Source organism: Entelurus aequoreus, linkage group LG07 (assembly GCF_033978785.1).
Source record: "Entelurus aequoreus isolate RoL-2023_Sb linkage group LG07, RoL_Eaeq_v1.1, whole genome shotgun sequence".
Taxonomy (NCBI): domain Eukaryota; kingdom Metazoa; phylum Chordata; class Actinopteri; order Syngnathiformes; family Syngnathidae; genus Entelurus; species Entelurus aequoreus.
The window spans coordinates 27,701,031-27,723,607 of NC_084737.1; the positions used below are offsets into that span (position 1 = coordinate 27,701,031).

A 22,577-nucleotide genomic window follows, 5' to 3' on the forward strand; every position below is an offset into this window, starting at 1 on the left:
AGCCGCATTGAGATTCCGGGTAAACGCGCTCAGCAAGTTTTTGAAGGCGGACAAGCACAACACGGGCATAGAGTTTCCCTACGATATTCAGGAGGGAGATGCCCCTGTAATTGTTACAGTCGCTCCTGTCACCCCATACATACATACATATATACATACATACACACATATATATATACATACATATATATATACATACATATATATATATATATATATACATACATATATATATATATATATATATATATATATATACATACACATATATATATATATATACATACACATATATATACATATACATACACATGTATATATATACATACATACATATATATACATACATATATATATATATATATATATATACACATACATATATATATACATACATATATATATATATACACATACATATATATATACATACATATATATATATATATACACATACATATATATATACATATATATATATATATATATATACATATATATGTGTGTGTGTATATATATATATATATATATCATAGTATTTTATACTAATTTTAGGTATTTAAGTAGGTAATATGACAAATTAATCTAAGTTAAACATTTTCTATTAATTATTTTATAGATTTTGTCCACTCAGGGAAATGTTTCAAGAATTTAAATGTTAGCTAACAAGTGACCAAATGAGGATTTGCTGCCCTCAAGTGGACAAAAGTCGTACGTTACCCAGCCTAAACTCAAGTTACCAAATATGAAAATACAGTAAGGTTTTTTTGCCCTACAGATTGCTTTAATTATAGTAATTGCAGTAATACAAGTGAACATATTTAAAATGCATTTTATTTTTGTTTACAAGAAACAAAAGCAGACAAATAAAATGACAAGAGGTCAGGAGGAGGGAGTGGGGACGAAGCTGCAGTTTAAAGAAATACAACCTCTGGCTTCCTGAAAAAATATGTACAATTTCAAATAATATCCATACAAAACATGCCACACACCATAAAAATCAATATATTTATTCATAGTCCCTAAAAGTATATCTGCTGTACAGGGTTTATTTTTTTGTTTTTTTGCAAAAGTAGGTGAGGTTAAAAAAAAACTTCAATTTGAACAAACTTTCTCTTATTAAATTAGAAGATATGAACTTAAATTAAGATTTCAGAAAAGTTAGAAATTTCTTAGGCTAAAATCCAGTGACACGTTTCTCATGATGGTCTTTCCTTGAAATAGAAACATACCAAAAACTTAGAAATATGTAGAATAACTGTCCAGGATACACTTATATATGTATGTATATAATTCATTATATTAACGAGAGTGCAATTCATTATTAGGTGAAGTTTTGGATTATGACGTACACGGGGCCAAGTAACCATTTCACAAGGTTCATCAACACATTCACTTCTAGAGGGAAAATACAAAAAAAAAAAGCGTAACACTATCAAGAAGATTGTAGAAATTGCTCCATTCAAGATTATATTCATCCAATTGGAAGAAAAATATTTGGTAAGCAACAAGCAGTAGCATAAATAAAAAAGACAGAAAAAAGGAACCATATTACATAAATAAATGCAATATTTGCATGTCTAAGAAATGAAGCATTCATCACACAAACTTGTTTTTAAATCACCTTGGCTTCTCTTGTCACATCAGTTTTTATTATTTTAACAAACTTGTCCGAGAGTTTATAGCAAAAACACTAATAGAAAACAGATTAATGCAAAAAACAAAAAAAAAAAAAAAAAAAACACTCTGGTTCATATACATAAAGATATTAGTTTGCCATTTTACATATATTCATATTTATTTACAGCTTTGTTAAAATGATATCCAGTGGTTGATTTTTTTTCTTTGTCCATTTTATTTTTCTACACTTTGATTACAAGGAGTGGGGAGGCTGGGTAGTTGCTGTCCCCTTAATGCATATACCGTTATATACATTTTGTACAACATTGCATTTTTTTTTTGTCCTGTGAGGTCTTAGGTTTTTTGTTTTTTTTGGAGGGGGGGTATAAAGTCATATAGGAAGTTGGAGGGGTTTTTTTGTAATTTTTTTTTGTTATTTTTTAGTAAAGCTCCCTTTAAAGACTTTTTTAAACTCTCAGGTAGAAGTGAAAACAAATGCCCTTTTATCCAATAAGTCATTCCCTGCCATCAGTTCAGCCTGGAGGACAGTACCAGCACTAGAAAAACACACACACACCCTCTTACACAAACACGCACGCACGCACGCACGCACGCACGCACGCACGCACGCACAAACTACAAGAGAAGTAGAAAGGCTGCAAGCTGTACTCAAGCAAAAGGAAGACTTACTACAGTAAATAGTTGATTTTTTTTTTTTTACAAAAGCCCACTAAATGAGGCAGAGGAAGAGGCTGTTAATAAAAACATAAAAGGACATTTTAGTAGTCATGCGTTTGATTGGACAACTAAATCAGGAGGGAGGAGGAGCAGGACAAAGACTAAAAAAAAAAGCTCCAGGATGATTTGATGGATCACAGGATGAGATGCTGAGCTTCTGATTGCCGTTTTTTTGTGTTTTTTAAGTTAATGCAACATCTTATCAAACGCTCATCATATATTTGCTCTGTATAAATAAGACATGATTGATGAAAATAATAATAATAATCAGCTTATTGTAAATGATCATCAGCATAGAGTAGATTAGAGCAAACCTGCTGCTTAAAGATTCCCTGCTTGTCCGAGAAGGCCCGACCCCGCCCCTAAAATTCCACAGTAGCATTTTTTCGTTTTTTTTTTTTTTTTATACAAAGCAGTCACTTCCCACTAAATCAATGAGGTAGACCGGGTCCAACCAACCTTACGACTGTCAAGTCTTCTTCTTGTCTCCACACTGATGGCATGTAGTTCTTCCTCATGTTCAGATTGTCTAGCCAGCCAAGTCTCTCGTCTTCATTGATGATTTATGGGGGGAAAGTGCCTTTTGTCAGGGGGGTGTGGCCAGAGGTGAGACAGGAAGAAGAAAGTAGGTCCGACTTGTTAGGATTGAAAAAATGGCTTCTTGTTGCAGCTCAGAGTCATTGTGGAGGAGATTAATTAGAAGGAGGTGTTCCACAGCTGGAGGTGGCGCCTGTCGTCGTGGTGTCAAACTTTGGCTACACGTGTGGACTGTCGCTTGGAGTCATCAAACTATGGAGCCAGCCTTCCTCCGCGTGTGTGAGAGCAGCTTATTCACTGGCGAAGAAGACAAGAAAAAACAAAAAACGCTTTTTCCTTCCTCAGTCTTGCTAGTTCATCCACTTTCGGCAATTCCACGCTCCGCAGTGGCAGGGGATCTTGTGTTGGTCGTCCTCAAAGTCAAACTGGTAGTCGTACGTCAGCTGGAGAGCACAGGCAGTTTAAAAGCTACGTCACAATAATACAATATGTTACAGTTGTTAGTCATCTTGTCTTGATGGGAGCGGGGAGCGGCGCTTGTCTGGAGTACAGATCCACAGATTATCGCTGCCGATATTTGGCATTTTGACGTATATCTTAATCAACCTTTTTTTATTGGTATCGGTCTTGTTTTTACAACTACATCATTACATACAGTAGCTGAGGCGAGCGTCCAACACATTTTGTTTAATTCATAGTTTAAAAAATGCGGAAAAGGTGTTTTGACGCGAAAATAAATGTTTAAAAACGTGTTTTTTTGTACATGCCTGTATTGTATTATAGTCTTGTTTTGTTTCTGGGACCCCATTGAGGCAGTGGGCTCCTTAAGACCTCACTGTTGTACACTCATGTATTTTGTTACACATGTTTTTTTCTAAAATAAACAATTCGTTTGTTATCCTTTTTCAAAGTAAGAATTGATAAAGAACCAAATCATTAAGCAGAATTTTAAAAATCTTATCAATTCTCATCTTTAGTAACAGGTCCACACTAATGTAGATAAATGTTTGTTTATAAAAAAACAGACATGTTTGTGTTTCCATAACCTGATAATAGGGCTTGGCAATATGGCAATTTTGTTTTACTACGATTCATTTTTTCATATCATCCAATCTCGATTAATATCAAGATTTGTAATTTTATATTAAAAGACAAAATGTCCCGATCAGAATTATACCGTGTATCGTTGTATCCCTACTGCGGTATCTTGTAACAGACATTTTTGCCATGTTCGATGGAGGTAATTATGCTAACAGCTGACAACTTTCATTTTGTTCATATCTATGATTACTAGAGCTGCAAAGGGTACAGGTAACTCACGCTACAGTCCCTACTCTGCAGGTTTCAACAATTCAAATTAAAGACCAATGTTCCCTCTAAGGTGCGCGCCTGCGCAATTGCGCACTGCTCACGTGTCCTCTGCGCACAGCAAATTAATCCCGCGCAGAACATCAAAAATCCCATCTGAACTCTAAACAAAATAAACACATTACAATTTATTCTGTATGATTTTGCAATGCAACTGTGAGTGACAGGTGACAACAAGAGTGGCCCCAATGAATAAAACAATCTTTGTCAACACAGTCCAATTATCGTCTGTCGAGACACTTTACGGACAGGAATTCCATCAATCACTTTATTGAGCAAAAACCACACCAAAAACATGAGTAAAAAAACTTTTATCTAGAAAAACTGGTCATTTTCTGCCATACAAACCAGGCTTAAACCAACTTTGTCATCCGTCATATCAACAGAAGCTGCTTGCTCTGTCTCACCTGCACCAACACACGCACTCATGGCACTTAGCCAGTGCTGCGTTTATGGCCACACAAAAAGTCGGACAACCCCACCGCCACACATTGTGTAAATGCCAGGTTGTAACACTCTGACTCCTCAATCAGATGTGTGCTTATTTTACTGCCATTTATTAAGGATGTTAATCTAAGGATATTATTCATGAAATGTTGTCACTAGATTTCAAAAATGCTGATAAAAAGATGTATTTTACAGACAGAAAGTTACAGGAACTAAATGTAATCTCTGAAAGGGGTAACATTTCTTTTAAAGGCAGGACCCGCAGCCAGACATACAATACTAGCACATAGGTCATGAAAAACATGTTTTTTTGTTATTGTCATTGTAAGGGGGCAAAATCACTTATATCAGAAAATAATTTTAATAAAACATTTAAATTGTTATGATGGCAGGTTTGGGTGTGACGCTGGTGTGGCCACAGTGTGCACGTCTGATGTTGCTCACATGTGCTCCACTGAATGCTCAGGGAGTTTGTGGGTTTGCTCACACACATGAAAAATTAGAGGGAACATTGTTTAAGACCATGATGAATATAAATTAAGACTACCGGTATTTTACATCCGTACGGACACAAAAGTACAAGGACAAAGTAAAATCAGAAGGCCAGAATGAATTGTAAGTATATGAATTCATTCACTGCTCTTTCACAGTGGAAAACAAAATGGTTAAACTAAAATACTCCAGAAGCCTCTTCATTTTAAACTAATTGAAAACAATACTAGCAAACATTATAATAGCCATTTTTCCAGATTTTCCAAGGAAGTGTTTTCTTGCAAAAGGTGCAGTTCATGTCAAGTGTTTTCATGTAACAACAACCAGAACGTCAGCAATGATAGAGGAAACTACAAAAAAACTATAACATGCTTTACATTTACCAAAGAATCTGTCACTCCTAATCGCTAAACCCGATGAAATCTTATACGTCTAGTCTCTTACGTGAATGAGCTAAATATTATTATTTGATAATTTACGGTAATGTGTTAATAATTTCACACGTAAGTCGCTCCTGAGTATAAGTCGCACTCCCGGCCAAACTATGGAAAAAACTGTGACCTATAGTCCGAAAAGTATTTTTCGGACTATAAGTCGCAGTATTTTTCGGACTATAAGTCGCAGTTTTTTTTAATAGTTTGGCCGGGGTGCGACTTATACTCAGGAGCGACTTATGTGTGAAATTATTAACACATTACCGTAAAATATCAAATATTATTATTTAGCTTATTCACGTAAGAGACTAGATGTATAAGATTTCATGGGATTTAGCGATTAGGAGTGACAGATTGTTTGGTAAACGTATAGCATGTTCTACAGTCAAGAAAATAAGTATTTGAACACCCTGCTATTTTGCAAGTTCTCCCACTTAGAAATCATGGAGGGGTCTGAAATTGTCATGGTAGGTGCATGTCCACTGTATGAGAGATAACCTAAAAAGAAAAATCCAGAAATCACAATCTATGATTTTTTAACAATTTGTGTGATAAAGCTGAAAATAAGTATTTGAACACCAATATTAATATTTGGTAGAGTAACCTTTGTTTGCAATTACAGAGGTCAAACGTTTCCTGTAGTTCTTCACCAGGTTTGCACAGACTGCAGGAGGGATTTTCGCCCACTCCTCCACACAGATCTTCTCTAGATCAGTCAGGTTTCTGGGCTGTCGCTGAGTAACACAGACTTTCAGCTCCCTCCAAAGATTTTCAATTGGATTTAGGTCTGGAGACTGGCTAGGCCACTCCAGAACCTTGATATGGTTCTTACGAAGCCACTTCTTGGTTTTCCTGGCTGTATGCTTTGGGTCATTGTCATGTTGGAAGATCCAGCCACGACTCATCTTCAATGATCTGACTGAGGGAAGGAGGTTTTTGGCCAAAATCTCACAATACATGGCTGCAGTCATCCTCTCCTTAATACAGTACAGTCGTCCTGTCCCATGAGCAGAAAAACAGCCCCAAAGCATGATGCTACCACCCCCATGCTTCACAGTAGGGATGGTGTTCTTGGGATGGTACGAATCATTCTTCTTCCTCCAAACACGCATAGTGGAATTATGACCAAAAAGGTAAATTTTGGTCTCATCTGTCCACAAAACTTTCTCCCATGACTCCTCTGGATCATCCAAATGGTCATTGGCAAACTTAAGACGGGCCTTAACATGTGCTGGTTTAAGCAGGGGAAACTTCCGTGCCATGCATGATTTCAAACCATGACGTCTTAGTGTATTACCAACAGTGACCATGGAAACAGTGGTCCCAGCTCTTTTCAGGTCATTGACCAAGTTCTGCCGTGTAGTCATGGGCTGATTCCTCACCTTTCTTAGCATCATTGAGACCCCACGAGGTGATATCTTGCATGGGGCTCCACTCCGATTGAGATTGACCGTCATGTTTAGCTTCTTCCATTTTCCAATGATTGCTCCAACAGTGGACCTTTTTTCACCAAGCTGCCTGGCAATTTCTCCGTAGCCCTTTCCATCCTTGTGGAGTTGTACAATTTTGTCTCTGTTGTCTTTGGACAGCTCTTTGCTCTTAGCCATGCTGAATGTTTGGGTCTTATTGATTGTATGGCGTGGACAGGTGTCTTTATGCAGCTAACGACCTCACACAGATAATACAGTGGAGTGGAGGAGGACTAACAGGTATTTGAGGGTCAGAATTCTAGCTGATAGACAGGTGTTCAAATACTTATTTTCAGCTGTATCACACGAATAAATTGTTAAAAAATCATAGATTGTGATTTTTGGATTTTTTTTTTAGGTTCTCTCTCATACAGTGCACATGCACCTACCGTGAAAATTTCAGACCCCTCCATGATTTTTAAGTGGGAGAACTTGCAAAATAGCAGGGTGTTCAAATACTTATTTTCTTGACTGTATATGTTATAGTTATTTGAATGACTCTTACCATAATATGTTACGTTAACATACCAGGCACGTTCTCAGTTGGTTATTTTTGATACTCGGACTCGAATCCCTTTTTGAGAACCGGTACCCGTTATCGAGACCACTATAGTAAAGGAAAAGAGTTGATTCTTTATTCGAATCCCGTCCCGACCAGAAATGCTCAGTGGGACATCACAAGAAATTACGTCACGTAGCTCAGTCATTAGGCGCAGATAGCGAAAGCAGGAAAACAATGGACGGGAAAAAGCGCTCCAAGGTGTAATAAAGTTCAAAACAAAAACTATAATCCATCGAATAACTTTACTGAGAGATTTTAGCAGGGTAAAACACATGACGAACACTTTTACGACCAACCGGAAACATAGCAACGCACCTCCTTTACGGCAGCTGTCGCAACGTTCTTAAAACAACTGCAGCACATACATATATATACAACATATCTCCCTTTTTTAACTTTTGTTTTTCTTTCCTTGTAAACAAAACAAAATCACACTGTAGATGTGTTGTCTGTCTAATTATAAATAATGCAGACGAGGCGTGTTGGCTGAGTTCTTGACGTTTACTTTCACAGTGTGGCAACATGCAACACTTTTCGGGGCTACCGCGCATGCTCGTCACTCCCGTTGCATGCTGGGTAGTGTAGTTGTTATATTCTCTAGCTTGTAACATTTTTCCCCCATAAAGAAATAATGATAACTCAATAAAGTGTATTTCTTTTTTTAGCTTTAACTTTTCATTTATTAGCATTGTAACCACATTTGCAAAGAACTTTTCTCTTCATAGAATGTTCTTTCAATAAATAAATAAAGTGCAAAAATGTCAAAGCATCATAACAAACAGTTATGTCAAATAGCAGCAGAAGTGCACTTTTTGGAGAGCTGTATTATTTTCAGTTTTGTGCCCAAGGGACTGATTTTATTTAATTTTTATTATATATATATATATTTTTATTATATATATTATATTATTTATTATATATATTATATTATTTTTATATTATTATTTATACACCTATAGTGATCACAGAGACAGGTTGTTTTTGTGTTACTGTATATATTTGTTTCTCTGAAAAATCCCACTTAATATACTTTGGGTAACAACAGTCAATATTTATTTATTTTATTTTATTTTTTTAGGTGGGTAACAGTCAATATTTATTTATTTATTAGATTTTATTATATAATAAAAGTGAGCTTTTGTTAAACCAAATATTGTGTGTTTTTTTCCATATACAACAACCTATCTGGACTCGATAAGAGAATCGATAAGGAATCGGTTCGATAAGAGGATTCGATAATAGGCTCGAACTCGATAATTCCTTATCAAACATCATCCCTACATATAGCGTACACTTATTCAGCCTGTGGTTCACTATTCTTTATTTATTTTAAATTGCCTTTCAAATGTCTATTCTTGGTGTTGGGTTTTATCAAATAAATTTCCCCAAAAAATGCGACTTATACTCCAGTGCAACTTATGTGTTTTTTTCCTTCTTTATTATGCATTTTCGGCCGGTGCGATTTATACTCTGGAGCAACTTATAGTCCGAAAAATACGGTACTTTAGTTCCGTTTTGTAGTTACGTTATAGCGTCCTGAAAAATTTAAAAGCAAGACTGAAGTTTATGCAGGTTTTAAATAAAATAAACGTTAAAAGATTTTAAGACGTTTAATGAGACTTTCAGATAATTTTAGACATTTTAAAGTCTTAAATTTAAATTGTAGGATTTAAGACTTTTTTAGGCCCCCTGGATATCCTGTTTTAGGGCCACAGTTTTGCTTCTTTTTCTGTATTTTTTGTGGGAATAAAGAGAACAACTTATTTTCCTCTTAAAATTTTTTTTTTTTTTTGCTTGTCATCACAAACTTCATTCTGCAGTAAACAAAGTATCAGTGAAGTACTAATTACTAGAAGACCTTTATTTCAAATTTGGCAAACCGCAACCGGTGACCCAGAGTGTGGAGTGTTTTTTTAACCAAAATACTGTAGCTTATATTTATTGAAAGTACATTATTGTACGGTACCTCAAATTAAAACTGCACTTTAATGTGTACTAACACATAAAACGAGTTCAATGATTATTTCAGAAACAAAATGTTTTTTATCCACAAACTCAAAAATTATTTGAACAAAAAATGTCTGCAGAGTTTTTTAATACATGTTATATCTGAGGAGTTGAATAGGAACAAACACAAAGAAAAAGTTGGATTAAAAAATATTTAGATATAAATATATATATTTTTTCTGATTAAATTAGTAGGTGTGTTCATTAAGTCAGGAACATAACAGTAAAGTTCAGTCACAAAGACATTCTGTACCTGCCTGCAAGTCCGCATTGAGGGCAGGATTACTGGTGAGCTGCAGCAGTCAGTGAAACTAAAGTCTGTCAGTAAGTCTTTGCTTCATCTCAATGTTGTGTTTCAACTTCTATGCTACAGTTGGCCATATTTCCTTATTTTATTCTTCTTGGCTGCACTTCCAGATGTATTAGGAGAACGATGCACAACACTGATTGGACTTTAATTACATCATGACAAGCCTGATACAGAGCATCGTTGCTTCCCTACAGTTTACTACTGCTGTAACTTTTAACAGACATTTCCGCCATGTTTGATCAGGTAATACATGCTAACAACTGTTTATTGTGATCGAAATCAAATTAATCACTATCATTGATCACAATCTTATAATCGCCTAGCCCTACCGGACAAGGTGGCGTTAAGGCACATGTACTGTAGCTCACCTCCTCTCCTTTGGGTATCCTGCGACTGGAGATGATAATGATCTTGTCCTCTTTGTCAAACGTGACAACCTCCGCAACACAGTTGGGGGCACAGGAGTGGTTCACGTAGCTGGTAAAGCAGAAGAGATGTACATTCCTATTTGTCCTACAATGGGCTTAACTGTACAACTGACAGCAAGTTTAGGCATTTTATTATAAAGCGTCACAAACGAAGTAGTTGCAAAGCAACACAGCAGAGAAAGATAGGGACATTTGGCCAACAGGAAGTCAGATAAATATACACACGAAGGAAACAAGGCAAGAACAATAAAACAAGCTTTTATATACAAAATCAGTACTTAAGGATGACTTACCGAGCTGGACCACCAGTCAGAGTGGCGTCAATCACCTGCTCATTGTTGATGCGGAACATGTAGATGCCACGGTTCTAGCAGAAAATAACAGAATAAATAAAAACACTTCAAGTACTACTGCAAAGTAACAACGATTGGTCATCTTACCTGCAATTCATAGATCTTTTCACGCCGGTTTGCCACCTCATTGCGAATGACAGTGCCGATGTACTCAATGACCATGGTGTGCTTCTCCAGATCTTTAGCGGCGTACAGACCTAAGCCCTGAATGCGAGAACGAGCCAAGTACACGTTGTTCTTCCACTCGGTCTTCAGGCGCCGATATTGAGACGACTTAGAGTGGACGAACTGCTTGCTGTACGGTGTGTTCATCTCGCCTGTGAAGGTGCTCTGGTACGCCTTGGACACGCTGGTACTGTTCAAGGTGTGAGGCCTGTGGATGGATGAGCCAGATGGTTAACGGTGACACTAAATCCTAAACTTAATCTTTAGCAGGCCTGGGCCCAAAACACATTTTGCTGGATGATATATTGTCCCATAAATTATTGCAGATAAATTATATTGTAGGCATTATTTTGGCAAACAATAATATAAAGTAATGTAACCATAATACAGTAGAACCTCAACTTAAGAGTCCACCATCTGTGGACTCAAGTGTTTTGAGATAAAAGTGGTTTCTTGACTAATTGTTATGCTTTTAACTTGCAAGCAAACATTTTAGTTACAAGCATCCCTGCCATCAGTTGGTGTAGCAAATGCTATAGTCTCGCTAACAGTAACATATACCGTATTTTTCGGACTATAAGTCGCAGTTTTTTTTCATAGTTTGGCCGGGGGTGCGACTTATACTCAGGAGCGACTTATGTGTGAAAATATTAACACATTACCGTAAAATATCAAATAATATTATTTAGCTCATTCACGTAAGAGACGAGACGTATAAGATTTCATCGGATTTAGCGATTAGGAGTGACAGATTGTTTGGTAAACGTATAGCATGTTCTATATGTTATAGTTATTTGAATGACTCTTACCATAATATGTTACGTTAACATACCAGGCACGTTCTCAGTTGGTTATCTATGCGTCACATAACGTACACTTATTCAGCCTGTTGTTCACTATTCTTTATTTATTTTAAATTGCCTTTCAAATGTCTATTCTTGGTGTTGGGTTTTATCAAATAAATTTCCCCAAAAAATGCGACTTATACTCCAGTGCGACTTATATGTTTTTTTCCTTCTTTATTATGCATTTTCGGCCGGTGCGACTTATCCGGAAGACTTATAGTCCGAAAAATACAGTAGCTAAAGATAACTTTGTGTTTCAACCACGGAAGGAAAAAAAGTGAGTGTGAGGACAGTGCTGAGAAGAAGCAGCAGATGATTTTCATTGAATTAAATAAATAAATTATTCAAATATGAAAGAGTGTCTAGCTAGCTACTTGCAGAGGAGGCGTATCACTGAAATCGGAGGTCTCAAGGTTGGCAAGTATGGCAGGTCGTGTTCGATAAATTCTGACCGGGCAGCACAGTTAGTTCCGCTGTGTAGTTACAGCGTCCTCAAAAATCGAAACACTTCAAAGCGAGACTGAAGTTTATGCATGTTTAAAAAAAAAGTAACGTCAATATATTTTTAAGACCTTTCAAAAACGCATTTAAGACCTTTTATGAGATTTTAGGAGAATATTACACATTTTAAGGCCTTGAATTCAAATGATTGGATTTAGGACTTTAAGACCCCGCGGATACCCTGTTGAAGCTGTATTTTCCCACAAATTAGGCTCTGTAATCTTCTATTTTTCCTCCAAACTTTTGTTACTTTGCGTTACGTCTTGTGAGGCTCTCTCAGTGCATCCTGTGTGTGTGTGTGTAAGTGAGCTAGCAGTCCTGCCTCTGACCACTAAGACAAAAGATTACAGATGACTGACAAGAGGGTGTACTGCGTACATTTTTTTCCCATTTCTGCCATTTCAAAATATATACACGGTATATATATTTTATTTATTTGTATTTTTTTTTTTCCAATTAGGAAAATAATACAATTAAAAAATATCTGTATTTGCTATTGAATAAACAAGCTCAGCCTACTCAGTGGCCTAGTGGTTAGAGCAGTGGTTCTTAACCTTGTTTGAGATACCGAACCCCACCAGGTTCATATGCGCATTCACCGAACCCTTCTTTAGTGAAAAATAAAATGTTTTTTTTTTCAAATTCAAGACAAAGTTGTTTTTTTTTACTGGTGCACAAAATGAACCGTGCATCAACATCACCTTGTTCAAAGAACAAAACCAACACAGTGCATGAACTCACAACAAATTACACACATGCAAATCAGTCTGACTTCTGCTGTTGCTGTATCCATAAAGCCGAGGCTCCGTCGAACCCCTGAGGCTGACTCACCGAACCCCTAGGGTTCGATCGAACCCAAGAACCACTGGGTTAGAGGGTCCGCCCTGAGATCAGTAGGTTGTGAGTTCAAACCCCGGCCGAGTCATACCAAAGACTATAAAAATGGGACCCATTACCTCCCTGCTTGGCACTCAGCATCAAGGGTTGGAATTGGGGGTTAAATCAACAAAAATGATTTCCGGTCGTGGCCACTGCTGCTGCCTACTGCTCCCCTCACCTCCCAGGGGGTGAACAAAGGGATGGGTCAAATGCAGAGGACAAATGTCACCACACCTAGTGTGTGTGTGACAATCACTAACTTTTAACTTAAACTTAGGTGCTAAGAGCAATGCACAGAGTGAACTCTATTGCACGTTAATTGAAAGCAACAGATTAAGAAAACACATATTTATCGATGCCAAAAAGATACAGAGTTCATTTTTATTTATTGTTCGATTAATTGATTAACTACCGACGAGGCCTAATCATTACAAAGATAGAATGTATTTCCTAATCAATTGTATATTTTTAAAATATCTGTTCCGAAGATGTCTATTATAATGGACTGTGCCTTACCTCTTGCATTGTGTTGGGACTTTGGGCTCTGAGCGAGCACTGCCAGTGGGATTGATCATGAGAGGAAGCTCCATCAGTGGGTGACGGCCATACCGGAATTGGTAGTGTTGGCAGTTTTCCACTCCTGGTAGCTGAAATACAAAAAAAATCATTATAGCCAGTACAGGAAGTATGTGCTGACAAAATAAAGAAAACCCAAATATAAAGCTCTTAGAAAACTGAAGCTATTTCTTACGGATTCAGTGATGCGCATGACAGCATGAACTGTGAGACCATACATCTCCTCTCCTCTGACATGTTCAGTAAACAGTTTCAACATGGACGAATCATCCCGGAGTTTGGCCACACTTTGAACCACCTGCTCCCAGATTCCTACCAAACCAATCAGATTCCATTCTCACAATGTAAGAAAAGGCAGACACAAAATGAACACGTGAAGTGAGGCAAATAAAGATCTTACCTTGAGGAGTCGTGTCATTAATGTGCAAATCCTCCATGCCATGTTCAAGAACACGCACCTCAAATAAGGGATGACAGTCATTCTCGCTGATGCGGCAACGGTAGCGACAGCGCTTGTTGGGAACACGTGTGCTCCAGTAGATGCGTGTGGCCTCGTAGCCGACAGGGAAGATGGCCGTAGGTGAGTGGAAGTTGGTCATTTGAGAAGGTAACAATTGCCCGACTGCGTGAAAGATGAGACCACCAACGCGGAAAAGGTGGATTCGGTCACCTCGCTGCAAGATGCTTGCTATTTGCTTGACTTCATCGCGCTCAATGTAGACACGCCTCAGAACGGCAAAAGAGATGAGTTCATCTTCGCTGGGGCCCTTTAGCTTGTGCTGGGTGCACAACATGGTTTTGTCCTTGAAAAACATGCAGCGGGCGCGGATTGCACAGGCAAAGTGGTAGACATTTGGGCAGCGCAGTCTGTTGCAGCTGCTGGTGGCACCCGTTTTTTGGCAAAATGCACACAGAGTCCGCAATCCGCGCCGCAGGGCCACCTCTACGTTCATAAGCGCACCTCCTTGCGTCTCATACACCTCTGTGGACCACAAGGCACAGTTGAGGTGCACCCACAGGTCAACGTCAATGTTAAGCAAGCGTCCAGGCCCGTCTGTGGCGCCATCGCCCTCCTCATGGCAGAAGCAGCATTTACGTTTATCACGTGGCAACTTGTCTGGACGCAGTGTAATGCGAAGGCGCTCCATCAGCTCAGACACCTCACGACTGCTCTCCTTTTTAGAGCCACCTTTACGTATCGAGATGACAATCTGCAGACGCTTCCAGCGAATCCCCTTCCATTTTTTCACTTTAGGCAGTAAGATCTCCTCATCAGGCGTGAGAGGCCTGCGCTGCTTCATGGCCTTAGGGGAGGATTCCAGTGGGCTAGGAGAATCTTTGATGACAGGATCACTGACTGATTCTTCCTTCTTGGAAGCTGGATTTAGGCCATCTTCTGACAGAACAGCGGGATCAGAACCTACTGGGTCAAACAATGGGTCAGAGGTCATCTCTGGAGCAGCAACTGCTGACTCAGTTGATTGAGCCCCTTCTTCAGGAGGACCATCCTTCGGCTCAGGCTCCATTTTAATCTGGACAGTGGCAAGAGTGACAGGTGAGTAGGATGGTGGAACAGACTTTTTGGGAGCTTTGGCTTCATTAGTTGGAACTGGAGCTGGAAAGCAAGGAAGTGGAGGGGATGGAGAATGAGGTGGTGATTCCTCCACTGCTACAACAGGAAGGTGGCGCACATCCAAGTCATTCACATTAGTTGTGTAACAGTGCTGGGTTGGTTTGTCTTCATTATCCGCAAATTCCTGAAAAAGGATGCGCATATGAGATTAACGATTAAAAAAACATGAATTGTAAAAGTACAGTTGTCCTGGCTGAAGAAATATTTAACTGACCTGTTTGATTAGGGCCAGAATGTCCACTTGTTTCTTTAATGTACAGCCTGGCAGAGACACATCAAATTGCCTTAACCACTCAACCTCAGTAGATGACGCATTGTCCTTTAGACAAAGTGCACCTGCAAAATAATTTGTCAAACTATTTTATAAGTACATTAATGTTTTTCACTTCATTACAACGGTATATTATAACCTTAAATAGGGACCTATTCTGACGTATAAATGTTACAATGTTGGATACTCGTGTTAATTTCAAAGCGTAAAATCATAAGGTTCATGTATTTGAATGAGCCTGCCTTGCGCACAGCTTTGTATGCATCTGCCCATGAGGTTTTAAAGTATTTTTTTATGATTGGCTTTGTTTTGACTTAACAGTGAGGTGGATGCATAGATGTGGTCATCCTTGGACATATTGTGTCGGAAAGTCTCCCCCACCTCTGCTGAGCCCACACAGTTGCAGACTGCTGCCACTGGAAGACCAGCATAACTGTGTGGCATAGCAACTGCACGGCTGAAAAGAGAAAGGCACTACAGAAAGCTGCTCAGAAGCCTGTAGGGTACAGCCTCGCTACCATCTTCATCAGCAGATGCAAAAAGAGGAAGCTCTGTATCACCAATGATTCCACCCTCCCTTTGACCCCCCACCCTCAGGTAGAAGGCTGCAGAGCATCCGAAGTAGGACCACCAAACTGAGGAACAGCCATTTTGCGGAAGCTGTTAGACTGATGAACTCCGATGGCACTCTAAAGCATCACCTCCTCCCATCCCCACACAAGGAGCACACACATTGCACGTTTATCGACTGTGCTGAACTAGCTTTATTTGGTTTGGTGTGCAGTCATTGTATTTGCACTAGAGGATCACAATTTATTCTATTTTATATTTTATTTATAATGTAGTCCTATTAACTCATGCTATTCACAACCTACTCTATTTATATCGTATTATGTTTAAATTACAATTTACATACTCTTATTCTTGTGGCAATCAGTGGGCTGAATGTGGGACCTTGGGTACTAAATTTCATGCCATCTCATGTGTGTCATGTGTGCTGGTATGACAATAAAGTTCCTAGAATCCTTATCTAGGCCACAATAAAGTAGTTTAAATGTAGATTAAAATAATAATGGATCAAATGTATATAGTGTCTTTTCTAGACACTGTGCTTCACAGAGAACCCATTAGTTTTTATTAATTCCAAATTCACACTTTGATGGTGGTAAGCTACATTTGTAGACCCTCCGACCATCACCAAACATTCATTCATATTCATAAACCAGTGTGAGCGGCACTAGGAGCAATGTGGGTGAAGTGTTTTGCCCAAGGACACAATGGCCGTGACTAGGATCACGGAAGCTGGAGAAGAACATGGAACCCTCAAGTTGCTGGCACAGCCACTCTACTATCTGAGCCACACCGTCCAAAAATCATCATATGTCCCCTTTATAATAACTAATGGGGGCAAAATATCAATTGTAAATCTATCTCAGCACATACCAGGCTGTATAGGCTCTTTCCCAGGATCCACTCCCGGCATGTCAGGGTTTTGGGAGGGGAAGGTCACGTCATATGAACCTGGCATCCTTATCTTGAGCAGCTGTGCCATTGCCATCATCACATGGTTAAGTTTCTGGGAAAATGTTTTCAGTCAACTACGCATGTAGAAACAATAATGTTTTAAAAAGATGCAATAAGCTGATACTTTGATACCTTTGCTGCCATGGAAGACAATGTGAAGGTGACAGCCACCTCATTATTCTTGGCCTTATCCCAGTGATTGGATATGGACACCACTCTACTATCAGTTGCTTCGAATGGTTTGTTCTCAGAGAAAGCTACCAGGAAGGTACATATGAAAGATGTTTTACTGCGGCTCCAAAACATGCTCATATGTTTGACACATTGAGAATATTGCCAGTTTTTACCCGGAATAGCAGTGCGAGGGATGAGGGGGATGATGGGGGAAATTGCTCTCTCTGTCTCTTCTTCCTTTGGCTCTCGCAGTTGAGGGAAACGTGGTGTTTCTTCTCCAACGTTGCTCTCAGGGGATGATGCCGGTATGATGCTTTCTGAAGCATCCTCATCATCGCTCTCCATCCTGTCAAAATGTTATTTCTATTTTTAAAGCTACACAGCAAAATAATGTGTAACAATGTCAAAGAAGCCCTGCTGTACCTGATGTCCTCATTCTGGTTATGTGGCGGAGTGGGAAGCGCTGCAAGAATGTCTACACTTTTTGTCTGTTCTGTAACCGCTTCTAAAAAGGACAATTGTAGTTAATTTGGAGATTAAGAGATCAATATGGACAAGTAACACTTATTTGAATCGTTTTTACCCATTGGCTCGTTTGTCGACTCTGCATTTTTCTGACGCTGAGAGAGTTCCTCCCCAGAAGTCACTCCATTAAGTAGCTTGTGCTGTACAGAAGGCGGAGGTGTTGGCGGAAGGGAAGATGGTGGTGTTGGTGGGTTGCTGAGGTTGCTCTGTGAAGACAGACAATACCACAATAAAACTTTTGCTTAAAATAAACAAACAAAAAAAACAAAACACTAACGAACACACAAACATTTTACAAAGTACCAAGGGCACAGACTACTGCATAGTTTTACCTTGGTGAGCAACTGAGAATAGTAGTCTGGAATATTGTCCAAAATTGCGTTCCCAAAGGATCCTTTGAGCTCAGCTTTTCCATTGGCTGGGCTGCTCCCAAAAGGAGCAAACAGATCCAGACTAGCTGTGATAGAAGGTTCCATGAGGGGCAGCAGCGACAGACCCTGGAAGACACATGACAATTAGGGATAGGCTCCAGCCCCCCCACAACCCCGAGAGGGACAAGCAATAGAAAATGGATGGATGGATAGAATACATGATAGAATAAATGAAAGTTATACATGTGTCATTTTTTTACCTGTTTAAGTTGCTTTATCAAGGCTTCAGCACTTTTTCCAACTTCTTCCTTCTTATTCTTCTTCCGGGCATTCAACCCGCGGTCTCCAGGTGCTTTAATTGGACGCTTTGGCTTTTGTGCAGGAGCCCTTTTACTTATAGATTGTAAATCCTGATTGAGTCATGAAAAAAAATATTTCACCACAAAAATCTCACATACATCAAAATATTATTAAAATAGAACCAACCTCCATATTTCGTGGAGTCCCTTGAAGTTTTTGCTCCAGCATTGCCAGTTTGCTGTTGATGTGGCCATTGATCTCATTGTGGATGCCTTCAGATGGCCTCTGGGCTGCAAGCTGAAGGTTCTTGGTTCTCAAGAGTTTCTGTAGTAATTGCTGTCCAGTTTCAGATCTAGTGCCTTGCACTTCAGGTTCTGTGGCAATGTCATCATTAATAAATGCAGTGTTGCTCCCTGAAGTAACCATGTCACCTGTTGCTTCTCGCTTTATACTACCAGAATGTGCTTCTCCTGCATCATCACACTGAACTTCTCTTGGCTCCTGTTTAATGTTATGTAGTGTCAGCTTGCACAGACCCGCTTCTGTAGAACCATGCTGTGTGTAAGGAATACGGCTGTCTGCAACTTGTAACTGTTGCCGGATATCCAATCCTGTCTTTGGACCATTTGGAGTAAGAGTCGTAGTAGATGTTTCACTAGCCGATGTCTGCGATTCTATTTTCAATCCTGGACATTCAAGTGGAGTCTTGGTGACTGGTGACCTGAGAGGAGATGCCTTGATTTGACTGTACGGACTTCCTTTTCCAGCTCTGTTGTCAACTACAGAAGGCGTAGAGACATGAGATGAGAGTGGAGATGCAGGGTGGACGGGGCTGATGCCAAAAGGTCCTCTCTGAGAATATGCAATGGAAGGGGATCCCTGTATGCGGCCCGTTGCAGCTGCCATTAGTGCCTGTTGTTGGTGCTGGTTAGGAGTGGGTGGACGCATTCCTACTGCTTGGTTCAGTGGGTGTCTCAGATCACCAGGGTGTGTGGATAGTGACTGGCGTGGAGATGTAGGCCTTATTAAACGGCTCTGGTCCATGGGAGATCGTGGCACTGGTAATTGACCCCTCATAACTTGCATCGCCTCTCCTGTTTGTGGCTGTTGCTGCCCTGTGACCATCATCCCTTGCTGAAACTGAGGAGCAACACTCTGTTGAGGAGTGCACAAAGTTCCAGGCTTTACCATGGGTCCATATGGCATCTGTTGCACTTCCATCCTCAGCATTTGTTTTCCAGCTTGTGGCACCTGTCCTGGTAGCATGTGAGGCCTTAACTGACTCTGACCCATTGACATTCGCAGCATTTGTCCCTGGTGGAGCTGCCTCTGGGCAATCATGGCTTGGATGTGTTGTATCTGCTGATTTGGTGGAAGATTGCGTAGTTGTGGATTTTGAGCAATGATAGCCTGGATGTTGATAGGGGTGCGGATAGGTGCATTTGGAACCCCAGGCCTTTGTGCAATCATGCCTTGCTGCTGAGCTCTAATCATTCCCATCATGGCCTGCTGTTTTTGCTGCTGCGCAATTAAAGCTTGCTGCTGAGGATGATTAATCACAGACTGTAGCTGACCAGAATGGTTCTGGATGATCATCTGTTGCTGGATGCTGGGGTCTTGGGATTGCTGCATGACATGCGGAACAGATTGGTGCTGTTGTTGCTGTGCCAAGAAATCCACAGACTTGCCTTCTTCTTTAACCGTAATACCTGAATCTTGCCTATGTACAGCAATTGGTAGTTGTTGCTGAATGACACCACTTTGTTGGTTTCCAACCAAACCAGTTTGTTGTTCAGGAAGCGGTGGTTGTTGCTGCAGCATATAACCCTGGTCTTGATGCTGCTTCTGAAGTGGCTGTCGCACCATATCATTCTGCTGATCATTTGCAGATGTGACCTGCTGCATATGATTAGGGGTTGGGGGCCCACTGTGTTGTGGTGTAGTTCTGGTATCAGGGCTGAGAATGTCACCCTCTTTTGTCATTGCAGTTTGACTATCAGTAGCTCCCAGTGGCTGAGGTGTGGTGCTGCCTGTGGAAGGGGATGAACTCATCTGTGGGGTAGAAGATTGGGAAAGCCTTTCTTGCTCTTGGTTGGATTTAATCATTACTTGAGTTGTTTGCCTTTGCTGTACAATTGGCTGCTGAAGTTGTGGAAAATTATTTGCAACATTATGCTGCTGCTGCTGAGAAGCAAGAATGTGTTGGGCAAGAAGGTTCTGTTGTTGTTGTTGAGTCAGCGGGGCCTGGGAACCCCTGACAGAATGAGCTGGAGAGCCAACCATTCCCTGCTGCATTATCTGAGGCCTGTGTTGTTGTGGTTGTGGTTGTGCAACAGGCGGATTACCGCTTAACACTGGTTGAGCTGCCATTATGACTTGAGCTTGGTTATTGGTCTGACCTGCAATAAAGTTCTGTGATGGTGGACCTACAGACTGACCTGAACCCATTACCTGCGCGCCTTGAGCTATGCTCTGCTGATTAATCTGATTAGCCAATATCCCCTGTTTAATATTTGCTTGCTGCTGGGACATCAGTGGGTTGCCCATCACACCAGACTGTGGCTGAGTTATTAAGGCAGACTGTTGATTTTGAATTGGCAGCTGTTGCTGGCCCATCATTGCTTGCTGTTGTTGCTGCTGCTGGAGCTTTGCCATCTGCATCCTATGCTGGAGCTGTCTTTCTTGGAGAAGCCTGGGGTCAGCACCCTGTATTCCAGGTGGTCCTTGTGGGAAGAATCCTGCTGGTGTACCAGGGGGACATTGGGCCCTTGGAAGTTGGTGTTGGGCTCTTGCAATGAAAGGCTGACCTTGGGGCATCCTGACAGGCATTCCACCTTGGGAAACCATTCTAGGGTGCTGACCCATTACTGGCGTTCCCTGTTGGCCAATCATCATCTGGCCAGGTAACTTGGGAAACATGTGAAGTGGGGGCCCCTGCGCAGAATGTCCAGGAGCAACAAGACCTGAACCTTGCTGCTGCTGCTGCTTGCTTCTATACTCAGCAATGAGATTGGTGTGCTCTTTCTGCTGTTTGCGTACCTAGAACAAAAGCACTTTTTAAAAATGTGTCAGGAGTGCAGAATCTTTATAATCATAACATATTTAGGCAGTATAATAAATGGATTTGTGAAATAAAAACCTACCTGGTCAAGCTGTTTCTGAATTTTGCTCTGTTCCTCCGTGACCAACCTGAGTTTCTCAGCATCTGCCTCAGCCAACTCTCTGCCAGCTTTCTTTGCCGTGCGCTGCTTGGCACACAGTGCCTTGCGAGATTTACGATGAACTCCAATTTGTTCTTCCAGAAATTTTAACTGCATTTGGAGTAACTGCTGAGTGTGAAGAAGCCATTCCTCATACTGGTGCTGTTCTGAATCATCTGTAACAGGACAATTAACTTATTCATCTATATAGGGAGGAGTTGCATAACAACTGACTTTTATTTTGTGCTTTAAAAAAAATAACAATTGCATTTCTGTTATTGTTTGACATACTGATGATTCCTTGCACAAATTGTGGTGGGTTAGGTCTTGACTGGGTGGCATCAGTGGTTGGTTCCTCCTTAACACAACATGTAATTGAATTATTCATTAGAAATTACAATAAATGATGTATATGTTCTCTCTAAAGAAGTAAGCTCTTACTTTTGGCGGCCCAGATGAAATTTGGCCTGGATCTGTGCCTGGAGCAGATGACAGCCTCTGAGCAAGCAGAGAAACTTGTTGCCTGAAAGAAAAGCAAAACGTTTAACTTCGATATGTTAATGTTACCATAACAATACCATCTTGCTATTTGTCAACATAACACCAAGTTTGGCTGGGTGGTAGGAATACATGTTTAGTTTCTGTTCAAGTATTTGTTGCTGTATAAAGGTAACTAAAAAGTACTAAACTAAAAATACCTGTTGATACCAGAGGGAACACCCATTGGGTCCTGGGCCAACACTCTCTTAATACCTTTAAGAGCCACCATCTTTGCCTTGGCAATGGGATCCATTATGTCATCAGAAGCAAATTTGTCTAAATCTAAAAAACAAAATAATAGAACATTA

General features: G+C 40.0%; 1 protein-coding gene across 5 annotated transcripts in view; it reads right to left on the reverse strand.

Annotated features, from left to right (window-relative positions):
* Positions 1-805: 805 nt before the first annotated feature.
* The window catches only part of kmt2d (lysine (K)-specific methyltransferase 2D), a 53,261-nt gene continuing 31,489 nt past the window's right edge, over positions 806-22,577 (reverse strand). For 4 of the 5 annotated variants that reach the window (XM_062053108.1, XM_062053109.1, XM_062053105.1 and 1 more), the window contains 20 exons: positions 22,428-22,551; positions 22,171-22,252; positions 22,021-22,087; positions 21,673-21,905; positions 18,716-21,568; positions 18,490-18,639; positions 18,191-18,355; positions 17,917-18,064; positions 17,757-17,838; positions 17,507-17,679; positions 17,292-17,416; positions 17,079-17,211; positions 15,579-15,700; positions 14,132-15,488; positions 13,907-14,043; positions 13,672-13,802; positions 10,853-11,138; positions 10,706-10,779; positions 10,353-10,461; positions 806-3,338 (listed from right to left, as the gene is read on the reverse strand). In XM_062053108.1, the coding sequence (XP_061909092.1) occupies positions 3,246-3,338; positions 10,353-10,461; positions 10,706-10,779; positions 10,853-11,138; positions 13,672-13,802; positions 13,907-14,043; positions 14,132-15,488; positions 15,579-15,700; positions 17,079-17,211; positions 17,292-17,416; positions 17,507-17,679; positions 17,757-17,838; positions 17,917-18,064; positions 18,191-18,355; positions 18,490-18,639; positions 18,716-21,568; positions 21,673-21,905; positions 22,021-22,087; positions 22,171-22,252; positions 22,428-22,551 (6,644 nt within the window). In that variant the 3' untranslated portion in view covers positions 806-3,245. The remainder of the gene's footprint in view (positions 3,339-10,352; positions 10,462-10,705; positions 10,780-10,852; positions 11,139-13,671; positions 13,803-13,906; positions 14,044-14,131; positions 15,489-15,578; positions 15,701-17,078; positions 17,212-17,291; positions 17,417-17,506; positions 17,680-17,756; positions 17,839-17,916; positions 18,065-18,190; positions 18,356-18,489; positions 18,640-18,715; positions 21,569-21,672; positions 21,906-22,020; positions 22,088-22,170; positions 22,253-22,427; positions 22,552-22,577) is intronic. The other variant, XM_062053106.1, reaches the window with a different exon arrangement.